The 23,218-nt window shown below is 41.0% G+C and overlaps 1 protein-coding gene across 1 annotated transcript; it reads left to right on the top strand.

The window, feature by feature from the left end:
• The first annotated feature begins 2,243 nt into the window (after nucleotides 1-2,243).
• Nucleotides 2,244-15,869, top strand: epdr1 (ependymin related 1). Its single transcript, XM_067981911.1, has 3 exons — nucleotides 2,244-2,662; nucleotides 9,936-10,144; nucleotides 14,438-15,869. Exons 1-3 carry the CDS (start codon nucleotides 2,370-2,372, stop codon nucleotides 14,626-14,628), a joined length of 693 nt encoding a protein of 230 aa, XP_067838012.1. The 5' UTR covers nucleotides 2,244-2,369; the 3' UTR covers nucleotides 14,629-15,869.
• Nucleotides 15,870-23,218: the final 7,349 nt, after the last annotated feature.

Below are 23,218 nucleotides of genomic sequence, written 5' to 3'. Positions count from 1 at the left end.
TGGGGGTTGGTTGTAGGTGACTTGCTTCCACTTGGTTTATGGCCAGTATGTACTGTTTATGCTTCCTCTCGCCTCAGCACTTCCAACCTTATTGTCTTTGCTTGCTGTCCAGGTCTTCTTATCGGTTGACATTTTAACTTGGATTTGCTGTTTTGCTTTACGGTAAATCCTCAAACACCTGATGTTGCTTCTGAAGAGTTAATCATCTTTTTCCTTGGCTTTTCATCTAAGGGCGACTTCAATATTGCTGTGCTTGGGCCAGAGTTGTTGGGAGGTCTTTAATTTTTAACTGTTTTATGATTCTTAATGGTTCCTGCTTCATTAGCAGCAATTTAGTGCCTTCTTACCTGTGCATTCTTTGACATTTTTTGGGGGGAGGCTCCTGCAGCAATCCATGGGATGCTAAATTTAGGGTCTTCAGGATGGTTCTGTCACGTAACATTATATCATGTAATGTTACACTGGCAGCGCCACCTACTGGTGCAATGCCCTTGGAATGTTATGATCGCTTACTATTTTAATACATACTATATATAGATAGATCGATGTATGGAATAGATTGATGCACAAAATATCTATTCTACGTATACACACACATATATCCACACAGAAACAAAGCGTTTTATGTTTATTCACTGAATATCTTTTTTTCTGTGTATTTTGTATGTATAATATGCATAAAAATGCATTATAGGAGTATTGGACATAACAAAATAAGTAAACAGAACAATGACAGATGACATTTAATACAAAAAAGTGCAAGTATTGCACATATAAAGCAAAAAATAGGTGGTACATGTTCTTTAAGAATGGTATTGAAATAGCTAAGGATGAAGCTCAATGAAACTTAGAAGTCTTAGTAGACTTGATGACTACACTTCAAAAGTAATTCATTGGCTCTAGAGTGCTTTGGGGCATCCTGAGAACATGAAAGGTGCTATATAAATGCAAATTCTCTATTATTTATATTTCAATAAAAAATGTTATCGTAATTGGAGAAACAGAGGAATAGAGCTGGTTGCAGCAGAAGTGTTTCTCTGCAGGCTCAGGAGGTAGGAAATGCCATTACTAGCAGGAGGATGCAAGTACAGAGTGACAAATTTACATTGGTGGTTTCTATTGTATATACGAGTTTGTGAAAGAACTGCATGCATAAGATTTTTAATATATTATGCAGATTGTTAGCCCTATTTTTATCATATTGAATTTTATCGCATTGAAATTTCAGTTTAGTTTTAATCTCTGTATTTGTCCATGTAACTTTATTCTTTGATGCACACTCTTGAATATTGCACCCAAGATATTGGTTAGGCCACCGCTCGAGTACTCTTTACAGTTTTGGGAGTGTCACTATAAAAAGGATATTAAAGCAATGAAATGCATTCAGCATAGATTCACCAGGATGATGCCAGGGATGGAGAACTATAGTTATGATGAGAGACTGGGAGACAAAGCAGTCACCCACTAGCCTAAACATCCATCCCCTCCACCACAGTGTGTGCTATCTGCAGGATGCACTGCAGCAACTGGCCAAGACTTCTTCTACAGCACCTCCCAAACCCACGACCTCTGTCACCTAGGAGGACAAGGGCAGCAGGTGCATGGGAACATCATCACCCCCAAGTCACACACCATCCAGACTTGGACATGTACCTTCATCTTCGCTATGTCAAAATCCTGGAACTCCCTACCTAACAGTACTGTGGGAGCACCTTCATCACAGACTGCAGCAGTTCAAGAAGGCTCACCACCACCTTCTCAAGGGTAACTAGGCATGGGCAATAAATGCTGGTCTTGCCAGCGATGCACACATCCCAACAATTAATAAAAAATAAACATTATGTAAGATTGATAACGGAATGGAAAAAAGGAAAAGCAAAATATTACTTTGAATTAAACTGCAAGAGCAGGACAAGGGACACTAATTCAAAGTGGTCCAAGGTACATTTAAGACTGACAGCGAGAACAACTTCTTCACACAGGTGATCAGCGCTTGGAATGGACTCCCCGATAGAGCAGTGGAGGCAGAAACCGTGGAATCATTTCAGAAACAATTGGACGCTGCACTGGGGGGGTGGTTACTGGATTTTTCTACATGAATGAATTTATCATTTTCCCATCTTGCGACTTGCTCATGAAGGATGCACTGGTGTGTATATTTTGTTGGTAGACGTATCTGCCGTGTGTGCTAGACACTCCATACCTATTGACTGATCCACCTGCACTTTGCCCCCCCCCACCCGCCCTGATCACGCGCTGACCGATGGCTTGGCGCCGCAGCCGCAGTCTCGGGGCGGTGACGGCGCGTCACGCGAGGGAAGCCGTTACATTTGGAATCATCTCGAATAATCAAACCTAACGGTCGGCTGATGGCGCGCTCAGGTGCAGGCTCAGGCTCAGGACCGGGCCCGGGGTGGCTCCTGCCGCCGTCGCTGCTGCTGTGGTGCTGCCTCACCCCCGTCTTCTGCATTCCCCGACCCGGTCGGGACCCCGAGTTCTCCCTCCCGCCCAAGCCATGCCAGGCCCCTGAGCAGTGGGAAGGCAGGGCCGTCGTGTACGACCACAACACGGGCAGAAACAGCAGGGTGCTGATCACGTACGACGGCCAGAATCAGCGCGTCCGGGTCCTGGAAGAGAAGAAGGGCCACATCCCCTGCAAAAAGTAGGTGCTCACTTCATAGCCGCAAGGTTATTGCGATTAACAGTCACACCGCTTCCTCCTGCTTTTATTTCGCTGTCCCTGATGTAGATTATTAGGCCCCCCTCTGAACCAGCCCACCAGGGCCAGGACCCTCGGAATGCACAGAGCGGCCATCGGACCAAGGTTACCTCCCCTGTAGGGGCTGTCCCGCAACACTGAGCAAGGGGCCGCCTCACTTCAATACATATCTCCCCCCATCCCACACTCGAGATCGCAATCTCGTTACAGACCAGGAAGGCCATTTGCTCCATCTTTATTCATCCACCCAGAGCAACCCTACAGTCCTCTCATTGCAGCATCCAATTGTTCCTTAAATGATGCTAGGGTTTTTGCTCCACTACAATGGAAATGAATACTTTGCATTGGTTTTGACTAGAGAAGAGGATGCTGCCAACGTAGCCGTAAAGGAGAAGGTAGGAGTGATATTGGATAGGATAAAGGTAGATAAAGAGAAGGTACTTAAAAGATTGGCAGTACTCAAAGTAGAAAAGTCACTCGGTCCAAATGGAGGGCATCCTAGATTGCTGAAGGAAGTAGGTGCCAATTGCAGAGGCTCTGGCCACAATCTTCCAGTCCTCCTTAGATATGGGGGTGGTGCCAGAGGACTGGAGGATTGCAAATGTTACACCTCTTCAAAAAAAGGTGAGAGGGATAAACCTGGCAATTAGAGGCCAGTCAGCCTAATGTCAGTGGTGGGGAAACTTTTACAGGCAATAATCTGGGACAAAATTAATTGGCACTTGGAAAAGTATGGGCTAATAAATGAAAGTCAGCATGGAATTGTGAAAGGTAGATTGTGTTTGACTAACTTGATTGAGTTCTTTGAAGTAACAGAGAGGGTTTATCCCTCTTTTTTTGAACAGGTGTGTAACATTTGCAATCCTCCAGTCCTCTGGCACTGCCCCCATTGTGGAAGTGATTCATTTTGGTAGGAAGAGGAGAGGCAATATTAACTAAACGGTACAATGTTAAAGGGAGTGCAGGAACAGAGAGAGCTGGGGATGTATGTACACAAGCCTTCAAAGGTGGCAGGACTAGTTGAGAAGGCTGTTAAAAAGGCATGTGGGATCCTTGGCTTTATAAATAGAGGCATAGAGTACAAAAGCAAGGAAGTTATGCTAAACCTTTATAAAACACTGGTTAGGACCCAGCTGGAGTATTGTGTCCAATTCTGGGCATCAACAACAACTTGCATTTATATAGCGCCTTGAATGTAGTAAAATGTCCCAAGGCGTTTCACAGGAGCTTTATTCAAACAAAATTTGACACCAAGTCACCTAAGGAGATATTAGGATATGTGACCAAAAGCTTGGCCAAAAAGAGAGTTTTTAAGGAGTGTCTTATAGGAGAGAGAGGCGGAGGTATTTGGAGAGGGAATTCCAGAACTTAGGCTGAGCTCAGAGCAGCTGAAAGCATAGCCGCCAATGGTGGACCGATTAAAATTGGGGATGCACAAGAGGCCAGAATTGGAGGAGTGCAGAGATCCCAAAAGATTGTAGGGTTGCAGGAGGTTACAGAGAAAGGGAGGGGCGAGGCCATGAAGGGATTTGAAAACAAGAATGTGAATTTTAAAATTGAGGCATTGCCGGACCAGGAGTCAGTGTGGGTCAGTGAGCACGAGGGTGATGGGTGAACGGGGCTTGGTGCGAGCTAGGATACAGGCAGCAGAGTTTTGGATGAGCTCAAGTTTATGGAGGGTGCAAGGTGGGAGGCCAGCCAGGCGATCATTGGAATACTCGAGTCTAGAGGTAACAAAGGCATGGATGAGGATTTCAGCAGCAGATGAGGCAGGGGCGGAGACGGGCAATGTTACGGGGGTGGAAGTAGGCGGTCTCGGTGATAGAGTGGATATGGGGTCTGAAGTTTATCTCAAGGTCAAATAGTGGAAGCCTTTGGTGCACAATCCCTTTTCATAACTTTGATTTGAGGCTGGCTGTCTTTCTGTCTTGGCCCAGCCCAGCCGACACTGTCCAAATTATGGCCCGTGGGCCATATGCAGCACCAAGCCTGTGCAACGTAGTCCACGAAGAAATCTGCCCTATTTGTGCTTGTATTTCTCATTCACTGGTTTTCTGCTTGAATTTTATGATCCTGGAGGTTTGGAAAGGGTTGTTCTCAGTGCTGTGGTAATAAAACCTACATGAGAACACCAAGATCTGTTAGTTTCAGTAAGTTGAGATATATGCAAATTAATATGAACATTGATTTAAACTTTTTATATGGCTGTGAGACTCCATGTATGCCCCCAATAGCCCACAAAGGCAAAAATCTTGGTCAATCCTGGTTTATTGCCTCTGTGTTTTTATTGTTTAATGTTTTTGACATTGTTTCTTTTGACTTCATATAGATTTTCAATTGCATGGTAAATTCTAGCTTTCACTTTTTTTCTAACCCCACAAAAACTAAGTAACCTATTAAATTTGTAAAAAAAACATATTTCATCATTTGAAAGAAAGTATTGGCCCTACTTCTTCACAGTATCCTGAAGCTGCAGAAAATGTCTTCAGTTAATGCGTCAGGCACTAGTTAATTTGCAAAATCTACATAAGTTTACTCATAAAATATGAAAGTAATGCCTCTTTGTTATTAGCTGCAATTAATTGCCTGTGTGGGAAGTGCAAAATACCTCTGCATTCCGTTCTGTTTATGAACCCATGCCCCTACACTTAAAAAAAGCACTACATGATATTTGAACTGACCACAGGTTACAAGACAATCCACTCAGGTTTCACCCATTAATCTTATCCATCTGTTTTTCCACCAGTCTTTGTTTAGTCTGTGTTTTTCATATTTAGAATTCTCTTGCCCATCTGTCTCGTACCTCCACCTCCTTCCGACAGTTCAAGACTGGCTTCTGTAACCCAAGAACCTAACTGAATGTCCAAATATTCTTGACAGAAAATAGATTCAAATAAAATTAGTTTCAGTTTTATTCACAATGAAAATTAAACACACTTAGATGATCAAATACGAATAGACTGCCAGAATTGTATCCCTTTCTGCAATGAAACTGATAAAATTCTAAGATGGTGGCCTAGAAATTGCTGGAAAAATAATGGCAAGTTCATGGCGCCCGCCATTATTAGTGCGTATAAAAAAACCAGCAATTTGTGGCAAGGAAGAGATACGCCATGAGTTGTGAATCGCAACAAATTGCTGGATGATTTGCGTAGTAAATACGAATGAATTTCACCACAGACATTTAGGGTTGGTTATTTCATTTCGTAAGGACCCTTTTAATGACGTGATCTATGGTTCTGACATGAAACTCAACCTTGAAGGTCCAGAAAGAGAACAATTGAAACTATAGTCTCACCCCTGCAGGTAATAAATTGTTCCTAGAGATTTTTTACATTTTAATTTTTTTTTTAAATTCCTTTTCAGTCTCTCTTTTTTTCTTTCTCAATCCAATCTTTCTTTCCCTCTTTATTTCTCTTCCTGTATCTAATTTGACTCTAATTCACTTTATTTCTTTCTCTGTCATTCACTCTGTTTCTTTCTCTATCCTTACATTTAATTGGTTAAGGAGATAGACCATTGAGCACGACGTTCATGAGGTCCCAGATGCCCTGTTGACGTTGCTGCGCCATTATCAATTTGCATTTGCAGCAATTTGCAGCGCAAAAATAATATGACCTGAAGGGTGTGGAAAAATTTCCTGGTGTTTGCCGCAAGATATGCTACTCAAGCAATTTCTGGACCATTATACTTATCTATAATGAAGTTGCGGCAAAGGTGAAGGAAATCACACAAAAATTGGAGCAAGCTTTTTCCTAGGTGAACTGATTGGTTTGTTGTATCTGTCAAATGATGGAATACGGTAGCTTGTTTGAAGGTACGAACATTAGGAACAGGAATAGGCCATTCAACCCCTTGAGCCTGTTCCGTAATTCAATTAGATCTTGTTTGATCTGCACCTCAACTCTATTTTCCCACTGTTGCTCCATATCCCTTGATACCCTTACCTAACCAGGCATCCCTGGCATGTATGGGAAGTTCCTACCTGAAACAGATAGGAGCATACAAATTTTATATTACTGATGAGAGAGCAATGTCATAATGTCTCGTTATTTTCCGGGGTTTCTGTCCAACAGTTGTCACGGAAGAGGAATGTCCAGAGAAAGTGGGCATTAGAGGTCGGCTTGTCCTTTCAGATCAGAGGTTCTGAAAACGGCTTGCCGGCATTTTCTTAGACTTACTTTATTGCAAGTTCAAACATTTGTTTATTAGGTGGTAATGACAGAACAACATAATTCGATGTATTATCCATTATAGCAACACTTGACTAGAGGGGATGCAAGTATGTTATCAGTGCCCACCATTGCAAAGATGGGCAGGAGCAAATTTAAAATTTAAATCAATCTATTACACCTCTGGAACCCTTAAGAGCCTTTGTCTTCAGCTGCCCAGGAAGCTGCTGGCTCTGCTGCAGTGGTTTTCCTCCCCCTGCCCAATATGGGCTTCTTGGTTCTGGTGAGAATCCTGCTGGGAGCATGCCAAAATTATTCAAATGAGGCTGACCCCAAAAAATTCACTGGGTTTAGCACTGTGACAAACAGATGAGCTGAAGTTGCAGAAATGGTGGATTCTGCCAATGCAGAAAATCCTGCCTAAACTCTATACAGTATAAAGAGATGGGTCAGTCTGTCAGTCCTCTACAATGATAATTATGCCTGGAGAATCAGCAAAGATTTGCTAGGCCTTAAGCAAAATCTCCATGTTTTTGCCAGGAACACAAGCAGATGCAGCTGTATTCGGTATTGGGATTTATTCTGTGGATCTCTCCCAAATGGTGTCTTGAGGAGTTGTGTTCTTCGTACTCGGACATAGAAACAGTAACCATTGCTTACAGAATGAGGGTTGCTGAAGGATGCATTGCGTTTGGGATAAGTGACTTGCCCATCTGTGCCATATGCAATTTCTAGAAATCTTTCTGTGCCCACAGCTACCAGGGTCAAATTCATAAGGTATCTGTCCTTGCCCTAACATCCTCTTATGCAGCTAAATATCAAAATACAAGCACTTTTTATCTCGATTTACATCTTTAGCCTTTGCGATGCACAAAAGCAGCTCCCGGCTGGTATTCGTACCTTTTGGTACTTGGTGCCAGAGCAACCCAGTGCAAAAAGGCCTGAAACACACTTTTCTACCTTTCAATTTCTAATCCTACCATAGTGTGATTTCTAGTACCTTTGCATAGCCTCTGGTGTGAGCCACATACATCATTTTGCTGTATGCTGGAGAGGACCTTCTATTTAATCCAGCAGCAGGCAAGAAGTTACATTAATGTTGGCATGAACAGACTGCCAAGGTGAAAGCACATTCTACAAGTTGTTTGTATATGATCATGCCTGTTCATGGAGATTGTAATGGAATTAATAGGCCTCTTAAGCTGAGATTTTCAAATATATACAATAACATGATAAAGGATATGCTCACTTAGATAACTTATTGCATTGTTTTTGTATTATCTGGAGGCACTGACTTGGATGCAGAAATATATGCTTTTTAGGATGATTCTGACTAGATTTTGTCTCGATTATAGGTTGCAAATGATTATAAATCAGATTACCTACCACAGGGCGATATCATGAATTGCATAACCAAGATTTATTTATACATTGTACACACCAATATTTATAATGCATGTTGTTTTGAATTTGCATCAGTGTGATTTTTTTTTACTGCATTATTGGATAGTCAGCATTAGAAGCCATTCTAGATTCTTTTGAGTGGGGGGCGGCCACTTAACAGAAGGGCAGTGATTAAAAATATCCTTTTAGTTTCCTACCTGTCGGTTAAAGACCCTGGACTGATTCACATCAAAGACAAACACTACACCTATTTTTGTCACGTTTTTAGCAGCATGGGGTAGTCTAAAAATGCAGTGACCTTTTTCCTTTGCAGTGGAAAACTTTCAACAGTGACAATGTTATATTTTTGTACCAATATTATTTTCAGTCTTGTCCTTCTTGATGCTGTTTTGTAACTTGTCCTTGAAAGAAAAGAGATAAAAATCATTGTCCATGTCAGTCACACAGGATCGCTGAAAGCTTATTTGAAGAAAAACATTCATGCTGAAATAGGCAAGTATGCCTGGGCGAGGCTTGATGTCTACGTGATTGTAGCAACATCTTGTTTTTAGAGACTTCTGTGCCCAACGGCTGAAAATATCTAGTGTGGGGTCGAGTAATTGATTTTCCTAGCTGCCTCATATCAAACAACAATAAGCATTTATATAGCTCCTTTTAATGTAGGAAAATGTCTCAAGGGGCTTCAAAGGAGCGTAATCGGACAAAAACGGACACCGAATCAAAGAAGGAGATATTAAGAATGTTGACTAAAAGCTTGGTCGAAGAGGTAGGTTTTAAGGAGGGTCTTAAAGAAGGAGGGAGAAGTTTAGGTAGGGAATTCCAGAGCTTGGGGCCTAGACAGCTGAAGACACTGATGCCAATGGTAGGGCGGGGGGATGCATAAGAGGCCAGAGTTGGAGAAACGCGGAGTTCTTGGAGGGTTGTAGGGCTGAAGGAGGTTACAGAGATAGAGAGAGGCGAGGCCATGGAGGGATTTGAACACAAGGACGAGAATTTTAAAATCGAGGCATGGTAAACCAGGAGCCAGTGTAGGTCAGCGAGCACATGGGTGAGCAGGACTTGGTGCGGGTTAGAATACAGGTTGCAGAGTTTTGGATGACCTCAAGTTTATGGAAGATGGGAGACCGCCCAGGAGAGCATTGGAATAGCTCAGTCTGGAAGTAACGAAAGCATGGATGAAGGTTTCAGCAATGGATCGGCTGAGGCAGGTACGATGTTACGGAGGTGGAATTAGGCAGTCTTTGTGATGGAGAGAATATGGGGCAGAAGCTCAGTTCAGGGTCAAATAAGACGCCGAGGTTGCGAACAGCGTGGTTCAGCCTGAGACGGTGGCCAGAGATAGTGATGGAGTCAGTGGCATGGGATCGGAGTTTGTGGCAGCAGCTGAAGACAATGGCTTTGGTCTTCCCGGTGTTTAATTGGAGGAAATTGCAACTCATCCAGGACTGTATGTCGGACAGGCAGGCTAACAACACCGAGGCAGTGGAGGGGTCGAGAGAGGTGGTGGTGGTGAAGTAGAGCTGGGCATCGTCAGAATAGAATCATATATAAATGGCGCTAAGTGAGTTCTTTCTCACTCAATTTCTTACTCAGTTATAAAAGTCTTGTAATATTCTATTCCATTTTATTGTTCCTTCTAGATTTTATGAATACATTTATCTGTTTAAAAATCCAGTCGTTTTCAAGATTGAGCAGGTGACAAAGCAGTGCTCCAAACTACCTCTCATTCAGCCATGGGATCCATATGATATTCCTGACAACTCCACCTATGAAGATCAATACTACATTGGTGGGCCAGGAGACCAGATTGAGGTCCAAGAGTGGTCAGACAGAAAACCTGCTCGTAAATGTGAGTAGTATGCTATTTGTACAGTTGCAATTAAGTGTTATGGCTCAATCTGTTTGATACACTGTAGATATATAAAAATTGCTCAGTTCTGGATTTCTTTCAGCCAGCGACACAATGCAATCTTGTATCACCTAGCAGACACGGATTCAATTGGCTTAACACAATAGCATTGTCTGATGCAACCCCCATAGGGACATTGTTGTCAGTTTCATCACTTAAAAAAAATTCTAAAAATATCAGACAATATTCTTATCCCATTGAAGTCAAGGAATTTTCCGAAAGTAAGCACATATCAACAAATTATAATAGATACATCAACGCATGTAAAGAGGAGAAAAAAGTGAATAGAAATGTTCTATTCTACGATGGTAGGCATTAATATCTTCAAAAGTCTTGGAAATAGCCTGTACGTTTCCACTGACAGCTATTGACAGCTGCAATAATATCTCACTTAACCGTTCAAATTTTAGAAATTTTGACTATGGTAATGACTTAAAATGAAACTTCGTTTTTACGTCACATGTTTACCATGGTATTTAAGCCACTAGAGCATATAACGTATTGTGTAAATGTCGGTGGTAGCAGCCATTTCAAATTCAGTTGATAGTATCTGGTGTACATATAGCAGAATTTTTCAATAACTAATGGCAATCACTTTGAATTACAATCACATTTTAAGTCTGTTTCGGTCTCTAGACTGAATTAGAAGCCCACAAATTTCTTATTTTAATGTAAAATGACCCATTTCAAAAAAGAGGTAACTTAACTAAGATTTTCACAGTTAACTATAGTAGTAACCTGCCCTGGTACTGTTGCACTGTGATGTGTATAAATTATATAGTATGTGGACTATTAAAATTAATTGGGGGGTATCTGTTGCACATTCAGTAGAGATTAAGGAATAGCTGGGACTGTGCAATAAAGCAATCAAACCATAAGTTTTGTAGCCTTGAACATACTAACAGACATTACTTATTTTGCATTGTATTATTTTATAAAATTGTGTTTACCACTCAAACTTTTATCACTAGCATTAAGGTTGACAATTTTTGCAGTGTGGTGCTATATCACATGACACGTAAAAGGGGCGACAAATAAGCAAACAACATCTGGGAGTATGTTCAAGGCATAACACTCTCTCGCGGGCCTAGAAATTCGCCTTGTGCCCATAATGGGTGCAAAGTCGGTGGAGTGTTGGCTCAAAATATCAGTGAAGGAATAGAACTTTAAAATAATACAAGCTTGAGTTTTCCAAGTTAGCCTAAATGATCAGTATAAATGTAGCTGCTTTGCTCTAGTCTCTTTCGTATCTACAGATCTTCATGACCTTTTCAGAAGTTATGGTTTTAAAAAAAACTGAATGTTTCAGATGTCCAGTAGTGTTTACTTGTTTTCCTCCAGCGCAATACTTGGCACTAGAAAGCCAAATGAGTTTCATGGAATTTTTTTGATGATAAAAGTTTACAGATCGGAATGTAACTGCTACATAGTGCGTGTACGTGGACTGAATTGTTCAAAATATAAATGAGATGACTACCTTCATTTTATTATAATGTCCTGAAGTAGATTTTCTATTTCTGGATATCCTTTCTATCTCCCTGCTCCTACGAGATGTCCTGAAAATGCAAATGCACTAAAAGATAATTTGAATCGGAATGCAATCGAAATGTTTTCCAAGCTGTTTACAAGAGGCTAGACATGTTGAGGTCTGTTCAAAGCTGATTTGGTTTTTAAACCTTGCACTTGGCTACAAGAACTTCCAATCCTTTGTGTAAATACCCAAAACTAGACGGACTATTTTGATTTTCTTACGGATAATAATTCACAATATTATGCAAATAATATTCATATTTACTCTACTTTCTCTGAGATTTTGTGTGATTTAAGAACTTTAACCAGAGTTTTTGCTCATTGGGAGTAAAATTGACCAGCTGTGGAAGCAAAGTTTGTTTAGGATCTGAAGTGTTGGGAATTGGAACTTCCTAAGGAGGAATTCCTAATTTTAGAGTGAATGTTGAAATTAGAAATGGTTCTTTTTGGAACAATATTTTTAGTCTTTTTTTTTAAAAAAAAGTGTTCTAACATAATGTTGTATGATAAGATGCATTTTTTCATGATCTCTGGTACTGTGCCTCCTATGAATTGATTAATTGCCAAACCATGCTGGGCTTGAATTGGCAGGAAGTCTGCTGATATAGTGGTTAAGGGGCTTGCTTCAAATATCTTCAGCCATATTTCCAAGTTGTTGCTAGAAAACCACTTGTTTCCCATTGCATCAGTTGGTTCATTTTTTCTCAATTGCAAGAAATTTGGTGATTGTTTTGATGTGATGGCAGTAGCTGGCTAATAATTTAACAGAATCCTAGAAACAATGTGTAAAGAGATCTTATTTCAAAATTAGGGGGGTGGAAAATCAGTGTAGAAAATCACGTAGAAAAAAAAAGTGGACGTTTCTATCTAATTGACATTATTTTCTCATCTTGTAAATTGCAGATTACAATAATTCAATCCAGTCCTAAAACCCACATAAATGTCGAGTGCACCACTCCACGCCACTAAAGTTCGGGCAACAATGCAACCGAGAGGAAAATCTGCACCTCATCTCTAGGAAATATAACCTAAGCTTGACCAGTCTTTCATCACAATGCATGCAAAGTCATCACTCACATTCAAAGTCAATGATTTTAATATTGGACAACTATAGATACTCTTCTGGTGCAGCAATCAAACCCAAGTTTGTGTTGGCAGCAGACAGGTCTCCTGCCTGTTCTCAACATATCTTCAGCACCAATATCCTGGAACCATCCCCTCTTCACTAGCTCATTCTCACATTACAAGCAACTGTCTAATAGAAGTTATCCATTAAATCCAAACACAAAAGAGTTTGGTACTGAGGTGTCACACTTATAGTGAATCTTCAGCATCAGCTGGTATCAATGCTTTTCGATAAAGGTTGATACAGGGTACGGTCTATTCTGATCCTTCTAATTTAAGTATATACCTAGAGGTGACTGAAGTCAGATCTTGGCACCAACTGTTGCTGAACATGCTTATATTTGTGTACAGTTCCATTTAGTTTACATGTGCGTCTGGAAAACTCCTCTGTTCTCTCACCTTCTGAAGTGTGTCACCTTTGCTCAGTTTTGTCTCTTAAGTCAGAAGGTTCTAGGTTCAAGCTCCATTTCAGTGTTTGTGCTCATAATCTAGGCTGACACTCCAGTAAACTACTCTCTCTTGTCTGTTTACTGCCAGGTCAATATCTATCCTAATCTTTACCATGCCTGTGTAACCTGAATTTCCTCTGTATCCTTTGCGTGCGCATTTTGGTTGCTGCTCTGGATCAGAGTCCATTACTAATATCTACCTTTTTTTTTCTAGTCTCTTTATCCCTCTTTGACTATTCTCTCCTATATCTTCTCTATCCTGCCACCCAGTCTTGCCACCTTTCATCTCTTCCCTCTTGGGTACTTTGCCCCCTAAATCCCTACCCCAACCTTTCACTGTTCCTTTACCTTCCAATTCTCCTGCTGCCATCCAAGGCTTGAATCACTCTTGGATAAGCCCACAGCTTCCCTCTGTACGTCTCGGCATTCTCCGAAGGGCTTATCGAGGTACCAATCGCTGGCTCCTTACGAACTGCAACCCCAACTGCCCCAAACTCGCTGATCTTCCAACCTAGCATGCCCGCTGAGGGCTAATCTCACCAACGTCCTTGTGTCCTGCTCACCCTTCCCACCGCACAACCCTTGGACTGTACCAGTGGATCAACAATCACTGCCCCCCCTCTGCACCTTCCTTCAGAATGTCCATTCACTTGTGAATAAGGTCTTCCCATCTGTGACCTTATTGTGAATGATTGCATGGCCTTGATGGAAACTTGGCTCACAGGTGATGACACCTTGCCCCTTATTGAAGTCTCCCTGCCTGGCAACCACCACCTGCCACCCCCCAAACTGTGGTGGTGTGGCCCTTATCACCAAATCTCACCTTGGTCTCTCCCCCTACTCCACTGGCACCTTTTCCTTTCAGCAATTCACTTACATCAAAATACTTCCACCAGCGGAGCAGGATTCAAATACTTTACTGAACACATTTTTAGGCGTTCCAAACTAACATTACTGAAACGATGCTAAATTATATTCAGTATTTTAATCATATTTATAATTTCATGATAGATTGCACATTGCTGTGTTATCCACCAGTTTCATTTTTTGATGGGCAAATTGAGTAGCCTTTACATATCCTGGAAATATATTTATTTTTATATTTTTTTATTTCTGCTTTTTTTTACAGTCGAAACATGGGTTGGAGTTTACACAGTTAAGGATTGCTATCCAGTGCAGGAAACTTACACCAAGAGCTACAACGTAACGACCTCCACACGCTTTTTTGATCTGCAGCTAGGGATCAGTGACCCATCTGTGTTCACCCCACCCAGCACCTGCCAAGTAGCTAGCCCAGAAGAGATGAGGGATGACTGCTGACTATAGGTACTGGCTTAGGGAACACAACTATAATTTATCAAGTGATCCTGTCACTTACAATCCCTTTCTTAAAAACAGTCAGTTGTCACCTTCCTATGGCTGCCGATGTGTAAGGGAACTGTCAATTCACTTCCCTCTATGGGAGTTGGAGTTCCCCCATATACAAATAATTCTTCTGATTGATGTGTTGTTTCTAAGAAAAAAAATTGAAAGGTTCTGCTTGCAGCTTCTGCAGTTTAGGTGTAACCATGCCTTATAGCTGGGCTTGTATATGTGTGTGTATATGCATTGCAAAATCTACCTGTTAATTATCTGCCATATATTAACAGAACTGCTGCAAACTTATACAAGTGATTAAATCTAGTTGTAGTTGTCTCTTTATATCCTTTAATTTCTCTGGCAATAATTCAACCCAAATAAAGCAACAGGCTACAAATAGTCCTATCTGTAGTTAGTCACAGCGGAATAAAAATCAGTACATAATTGAGACTCCATTATAGCACTTAGGATATTACAAGCACCTTTTAAACATATTTAGAAAGGTTAAAGCTTTCTATGTATTTTTGAAAGTCCAAATAGCATACAAATATTACTGGAAGGGTAAATATTGCGCTGCATTCAAGCAACAGTGTCCTCTTTGTTGCCTAAAGCATCAAAGCCTTAATGAAATTTCTTTGGCTTTTCATGCTTGTAGGAGAACAGATGTTGATTGATTGTTTCAATGTAAAAATCTTAACCTTGCAGCCTGGGTGCTGTACAGTTAACTATTAAAGGAGAAGACTTTAAACTTGGGCATAGTGAATGGAAGTCCAGAGGTACTGGGCTGTTCAACGATCTGCTTTGTTCCCTTAAATACTGTCCAGCACCCCATCCTCCAAAAATAGTGACCGGTTTATTGGTTTGGAGCAGTGTATTAATGAACCGCAAGGAAAAACTATTGATTCTAACTGCATCTTTTAAGAAGACAGTTACATGGGTAAGATGGGTATAGAGGGATATGGGCCAAGTGCAGGCAATTGGGACTAGCTTAGTGGTATAAACTGGGCGACATGGACATGTTGGGCCGAAGGGCCTGTTTGCATGTTGTAAATTTCTATGATTCTAAATCTCATACTGATGCATTAGTTTTTGAGTTGAGTTATGCATGCAGTAAGTTCTTCCCATCTTTAATAAGGTGCAGCGGTTATCTTGGTACTTTTATGTAATAGCCATAACCTATAAAATAAAACAGTTTTCCTGAACACCATGACTGGTTCCTCTGTGCAGATGCAATTTTTTCCTTGAATTTAATGCAAATGCCTATGTAATTATATTTTAAATAATATTAGGCATATTACATCTCTCAGCAGGCAGTTTTCATTCTTTGATTGTCACGAATGGATGTAGGAAGTACTCTAAACATACATGCCCCTTCATCCAGTAAGTTGTTTCAAAAATTAATTTTAAAACCACGTGAGTAATGAAATCTTTAAATGAGTAGTAATGTAACTGCCAACTTACCACTGAGTTGAAGCTGGCCATTTTGGTGATTGAGGTGTTTTGGCTGAAATACCACTACACTGCATTTTCTGATCAGGGAGTAATACAATGGTGGTGGGTTACTGCTGATGAGCCATATATACCAACTAAGCCATGTCTTAAGGATGGCCTCATTTACTTGAGCAGATCTTCCATTTGTTGATTTCTAAAAGCATGACTTCACATGTACTATAAGTCCATTTGGACTGTTACAAGAGGAAGCAGTACAATATCATCAGCCGGTTCCACAGTGTTTAAGACTGGGGAGAAATGACAGATACAGTTTGGGTTTCTCACAACACTTGTGCTCATGCTGGACTTCAGCTTCCACAAACAGACTGAGGCCACTATGAACTGAAACCTAGATCTTTTTTCAGCAATGTGTATTGGTTAGATTGCTTATTAACCTTAATTGCAATTAACCTTAATTGCAGAAAAACTACTGGAAGGTATATGGGATGCCCACCATGTTTATGTCATCTTTGAAGGAGAAAAATAACTGGTCACCAAACCAATATGCACATACTAAAACTACTTGGTCAGATTTATTTACAGGTGAGTAATATACAGAAGCAAGAAGAGACAGCAAGATACTAAAAGGAATACAATCGCCAAAGTTACACAATATAAAGCAACAGCAGCTTGCCTTTAGAGCCTTTAATGCAGGAAAAATGTCCTAAGGTGCTTCAGAGGCATAATCGGACAAAAATGGAGGCCGAACCAAAGAAGGAGTGACCAAAAGCTTGGTCAAAATGATGGGTTTTAAGGATGGTCTTAAAGGAGAAAAGGGAGGTGGTGGAGTTTAGGGAGGAAATTCCGGAGGTTGCTGAAAACACAGCTGCCAGTGGTGGGGTGAAGGGAAAGAGGAATGTACAAGAGGCCAGAGTCAGAGGAACGGAGAGTTCTTAGTCGGGAGTGGGGGACTTGTAGGGCTGGAGGAGATTAGAGTTGGGGAGGAGCGAGGCCATGGAGGAATTTCAATTCAAGGATGAGAATTTTAAATTGGAGGCATTGGAGGATCAGGAGTCAATGTAGGTCAGCAACGGCAGGGGTGATGGGGACTTGGTGCAGAATAGGATGCAAGCTGTAGAGTTTTGGATGAGTTGAAGTTTACAAAGTACAGAGGCTGGCCAGGAGGACTGGAGTAGTTGAGTTTGAAGCTGACAACACCATGGATGAGTGTTTCAGCAGCACAGGGGCTGAGGTGGCTGATGTTATAGAAGTAAGTGGTGTTTGTGCTGCAGAAGTTATGGGGTTGGAAGCTCAGCTCAGCTCAGGCTCAAATAGGACGCTGAGGTTGTGAACAGTCTGGTTCAACCTGAAATGGTGGATGAGGAGGTGGATGGAATCAGTGGCGAGGGTACATAGTTTATGATTGGGACCGAAGACAGTGGCTTGAGACAGCCATCACTCAAAGTTACTCATGTTGGTAGCAATGAGGAGGAACCCCATAGATATAACGATCAACTGTACTTTGTATAACCCAATATGCATTAAAGGAAATAAATTCTCCATGAATATGATGACCAGGTTTGATTGAATGTAGCCAGCTATTAGTACTGATCATTTAGATTCCAACCTTACTGCAGAACAATGGAATCTTCTCACACACTTCCCAGAGACACTGCTGACTGAAGCCATTTTCTTAAATCACACAAAATGAAGTGAGAGATCGGAGTTTCCATGACAGTAACTACTGCATCAGATGAGTAAGGATGAACATGAAAGCAAGGATGAGGAGTTAAAAGAAGATATCCTTCTTCAGACAAAAGAAACTATCAATGACATATGAACACAGGTCTTAATTAATATTATTCTGCCTGAATGTTCAAAGCAGCTTTCAACCTTTTTCAACAAATATATGACTAATGGAGCTTGTAAAAATAATAATGATTGGCAGTAAGCATCAAGGCTATAATTTAAATTAAGGTTTGGGTAATATCAAGTTGAGAGAACACAGTTCAAATGATTTTGTGAACTTGATTTGAACCACAAGGTTAAACTGCAGCTTTATATGAACTTACAAAGGTGTTCTTTTTTCATAATAATCAAACTTTGTTTCTTAAAGTGACCAGAAAATTGTTGTGCTGTTAGAAACCAAAATGAAAGGATAGTTGAGGATTTAGTTTTTATGATAAAGCCATATCAAGCAGTTTTGTTCATTGTAACAAAACTGTATTAGAAAAAATTGTAAATGACTTGAAATTATTGGGCTGTTTGAAAAATTATCACAGGGACACCAGAGGTTAGATGCCAAGAACTAGAGTATAATATTTGAATGGAAGGATGGGTTTAGTACTTTAAAACAAATAAATGAAAAATTAAATGTTAATGCTAAAAGAACTGATGGATATTAAATTATGTAGATTTATCGGATTGAGTTTGATGCTTATTAATGTTCAGAATGCAAACTGGTTCTACAATGAACTTCTTTACAAATTGGCAGCTTAAAGCCTTCAACTTGGTGGTTCATAATTAGGCAATAGCTTAAATTACACTTGTTTCTTCACATCAGCTCATACTCTATATCCTGTGGAAACAGGGCCTGGCCTCAGCATGAAAAAGAATGAGCTCACGCCATCTGCAGAGCCTTCTCCAAGGGACTAGGCAGAGTGTTTAACCAAGGAAGACCCCTGCTGTGATAACACTAGTTCAAATAAAAAGTCCTCTATTACCAGAGTCATTAAACAGGGTGTTTATAAGGATCACAACTGTTACACCAACTGACTTTTGGTCCAGAATTCATTACAAAGAAATACTGAAATAGAAATTAATTTCATCAACAGATGGGGAGTGTCATGCATTCGAGTGCCAATAACTAAACAACTTCTTTAAAGCCAGATGTATTTTAAGGAGGGAAATGGTCACATAAAAAGCCAAAATTAGAAACAAGAAGCCACACAGAGCTTGATACAGAAAATAAAAAAGCTGGGCCTGTAAGACAATCACTAGTTTAATGCCAAACATTTCCCATTTTTAAATTCTAGCTAAAAGAGGTAAGCCCATAAATTCGGAGTCCCACAATCCGCTGCTGGAAGTGTGTGGAAGCAGGAATTCCACCCGCCCTATGGCCCCAACATTGACCCCGCCAGAAATGGCAGGGTCAGCTCAATACAAAGGTGTGAATCCCACCAGCAATTGGTTAGTTGAGCCAGGAAGCCTGGGAAATATGTGGGGCAGAGGTGGTTAGAGGTAGCACTTAATGGTGCAGCATACTACAGGATTTAAAGCTGGACTGCTCTTAAAGCAGAACCAATATGCAGCAATTTGAAACCATGGATCAAAAACATACCAACAGCAGAAGAGATCCTCAATCTTCTCAAAGAGAGGTGTAACTAGGCACAGAGAAGGGGAATTGGAATAGTGGGAGTGGGTGACAAGAGTCCTGCCAATACAGCAGCCAGGACCATGTGGAAAGAAGTGGCACAGGCAGTGAGTGACAACTCCCCATCCCCCAGGGGCTGAGGTTTAATGACCGCACAAGATCACCAAAGGTACAAGCTGCTGTCAATATATATTTTGTGTATTTCAGACAGTAGACCTAAAATTTACCCTAAAAATACATTCACAAATCTACTGGTATTACCCTGTGCACTGAATGATCTGTAGTGACACCTGCATAGAAGACTTCAATCAGATGGATTCAGCATCCTACAATGCATGTATGCCTGTTGAGGCCTCACTATTTCTGAGAGAATGTGATAACAATTCTCAAATAGTTATAAAAATTAAACAGTATGAGGCTGGCAATTCCAAGAATTCTTTTGTCATGTAGGAAAAGATTGCGCACAATTCCTGAAAAAGACCGACTACAGAAGGAGGAAGTAATACAAGTCCTGGGAACTCACTCAGCTACTGCTGTAGAGGATGGAGACGTGGGAGGCCTTGCACCTACAGATGGTTTGTGCTGACTAAGTGCTGATGGTCAAACATCAAGATGGTTTCTGTGGAGAGCCTTCCATGAACTTAACAGGAAGGAAAAAGTGGACAGCATAAAACTCTACACTTCTCATTCTGCTTATCTTCACAGAAGCTGGAAGCAAGGAAGATGCTGCAGAGAGAGAGAAAGAAGCAATGCCAGAATCTTCAACATCTGGCACAACAAAAATTAGCCCACCATAACATAAACTCTATCACTCATACTCACCAGCCCAGATAGGTTAACTCAAGGTGTCTAGATCAAAAAATTGAGACGGTGATTCACAACTCACAAAGAAGGCAGAGGGTGATGTACCTGAGTGGAAGCTGAAGAAATGTGAGACCTTGAATGTGTTGAGTATTCAAGCTATGAGCTCAGCGGTCCTGCCACAAAAAGATACATGCTTGCAGAACATGATAGCCATATGAAGGCACCCAAAGACTCTCCGAAGATGTGTGGCAGATGGCAGGAATAGCGGCAGAGTCCATTGCCATCCTTTGTAACAGTATCAGAAAGAGCTTCTCTACAATGCAGGGCATCCTGGGCCGAGGAACAGCTTCAGGAAGAAATATTAAAACCATCAGATTCACTGCAGATTGTTTTAATATTAGTCACTAATTTTTCATAACATTGATTTTATAATATTAAGCATTCTAGCACATAACAGAAGGTTCATTAACACAGCTGGATGAAATGGAATCAATAATCATGGACATGAACTAGCAAACTGCTGAATGCAAACTCAATCAGTCTTTTCCAGAATTATTTTGCACCATTATCAATGCATTTTTGTGGGTTTTTCCAACAAGAATTCCTTGTTCACCACAGTTGAAAGGTAGCATCCCCTGCGCCCCACCCTTTAACCCCATAACACCATTGCTTTAGTTTGGTAGTTCTACATTTGACCTCCCATTCTGGAAAGTACATTCTTGTAATGCCATTTACAAGAATGGCTTGAGTAGAACTAGATGACTCTGATCACAAGCCAAAGGGTCTTTGAAACTAGCAACATTTTAAATTCTGCAGATAACATTACAAGTTGCACAACATGTCGGTATCCTGTTTTCTGGCATAAGCTATTTTTAAAAAATAACAACTAAACAGAAGTTCTTTGTAGGCATTTCAAGCATTTCCTTTTTTTAAAATTTAAAACAGCCCTACACAAAACATGAAGCCAATACAAGATTTTCCATTGTAGCAGCCAAACATACCTGGCTACATTTCCCTTGTTTTTTGATTAAAAAGTTTGGCTTTGAATGTCCATGGGGGTTGTCCGGTCGTAGCCGTAACGTAGACTGGAGATCACTGAACCTCTGGAGATATGGCACAAAGGGATATTTTCAACCAATCTCCCACTGAAGTTACAGCAGGAAATCGGGACTACCCAGGAACAAAATGGTGAGTTCCTGTGATTTTTGCTGTGAGGTGATTCAGAGCAGCATGATTATACTGGTGGGATCAACAGAAAATTACTAAGCATCTATAATAATAATGGCACTTTAGCAATTCTGAACCTAATGGACCGCTTAACCTGTATAAATATTAAAATGTCTTGGGGTTCCATCTGTGCAGTGTCAATTGTTTCTGTGCTTCTCTTTGGAACTCCCCCACCTCTTAAACCCTTCCCTCTTCACCTTTAAAAACCTTTCCAAAATCCGTGTTTTCGACCAGGCTTTCAGTCACCTCCCCTAACCCTCCTATCTTGGCTTGACATCCATTCCTTTATTCCTCTTAGCAGTTTTTTCTTCCCTCTCTGCAAAGTATCTTGGGGTGTTGTGCAGTGGTTCGGTAACAATTTTGTAAAACCCAGTTCATTTCCTGAGCTTTGCAGGTCCTTAACGACCCTGTAAGGGAAAAACAGGGTGACATTTTTTGTCAGAATGGCCCACAAGCATGGTCTAAAGACAAGACATGTAGCAACATATCCCAGACAGTATGAAATGTGGGTTGATATTTTTAAGACCTAGAAGGAATCGTGGAAGAAGTTGCACGACTTAAAAAACAGCCCTAAGGAAGAACATAAATATTATTGAAAAGTAGCAGCACAGGGCCGATATGAAGAAAGGGCAGAGGGAAAGTGATAGTCATTAAAGAAACTAGATGATCTCCCATGGCATTGCTCATGGGCAGTTTGGAGCACCATTGCAATGTTTACCTACTAAGGTCTGTCCCTTTAAGGTCCTTGCTCAAATGCTCCCCAAGGGGAAGTAGGCAATTTGTGGCTGCTTGTAAACCTCTACGGTCAATTAGAGGGGAATTGTGAGTTTCTGTATCCCATGCAGCTCACCAGTTGGATGAACACTGCCACCCCACCCCCAAAACCAGTGGAGAGTAATTTCAAGTAATGCATACCACAAGGCTTACATATATACGCCAACCAACAATATTTGAACCTGACAGTCTGCATTTTGGGGATGTACTGCTAACAAAAATCGGTATCAAAGCCTCCTCCTTCTCCACCTAACCCTCTCCTACTCATGTCTGGTTACTAATGGACCAGAGCCTCTCCACAATGCATCTCGTACTGAAAATGTGAACTGATCCTGTGGCTGCATACTATAGGTGGCAAAGCTCACGGGAACAGAGTCCCGTCTATAGTATACAGCAGCTGGGGGCACTGCCATTAGCAACAGAAGTGATGTTGAGGAGAGAGGGGTCCCGATTGGTACAACTGGACTCAGTAGGAGCAGGAAGATTGAATGAATAGCAACAATGAAGGGGAAAGAGTGCAGCGGGCATAGAGTGAGCAGCTTCAGAGTTTGGTAAGCATGAGAGTTCGGTGAAGTGGGGGAAGGAGGTGCTGCTTTGCCTTGCTTTTCCTAACTTTTTCCACAGAGCGGCAGTGGGCCTCAACAGCAGCAGACCGAGAATGGGGATAAAAGCAGCAGCAGACCTGCAACAAGAGAAAACTACAGTGTGACATCATAGGGGAGGCAGGTAAGTGATTGGTAGTGACTGTGGGCTGAGCTTCAAGTTAACATGGCATTTAACTAAATTTTAAAAACTAAATTTAATTTAATTAATCTAATTAAACGAGGTAAATAATTTGATTAACACTAAATTAATTAAATAAATAAATAAAATAATGGGAGAACAGGAGATGTGTTGCTGTTGCAATATGTGCGAGCTTGTGGACATTTTTGTCCAGGGCGA

The sequence above is a fragment of the Heptranchias perlo genome, chromosome 3 (assembly GCF_035084215.1).
Source record: "Heptranchias perlo isolate sHepPer1 chromosome 3, sHepPer1.hap1, whole genome shotgun sequence".
NCBI lineage: Eukaryota > Metazoa > Chordata > Chondrichthyes > Hexanchiformes > Hexanchidae > Heptranchias > Heptranchias perlo.
This window is presented reverse-complemented; position numbering and strand designations above follow the sequence as displayed.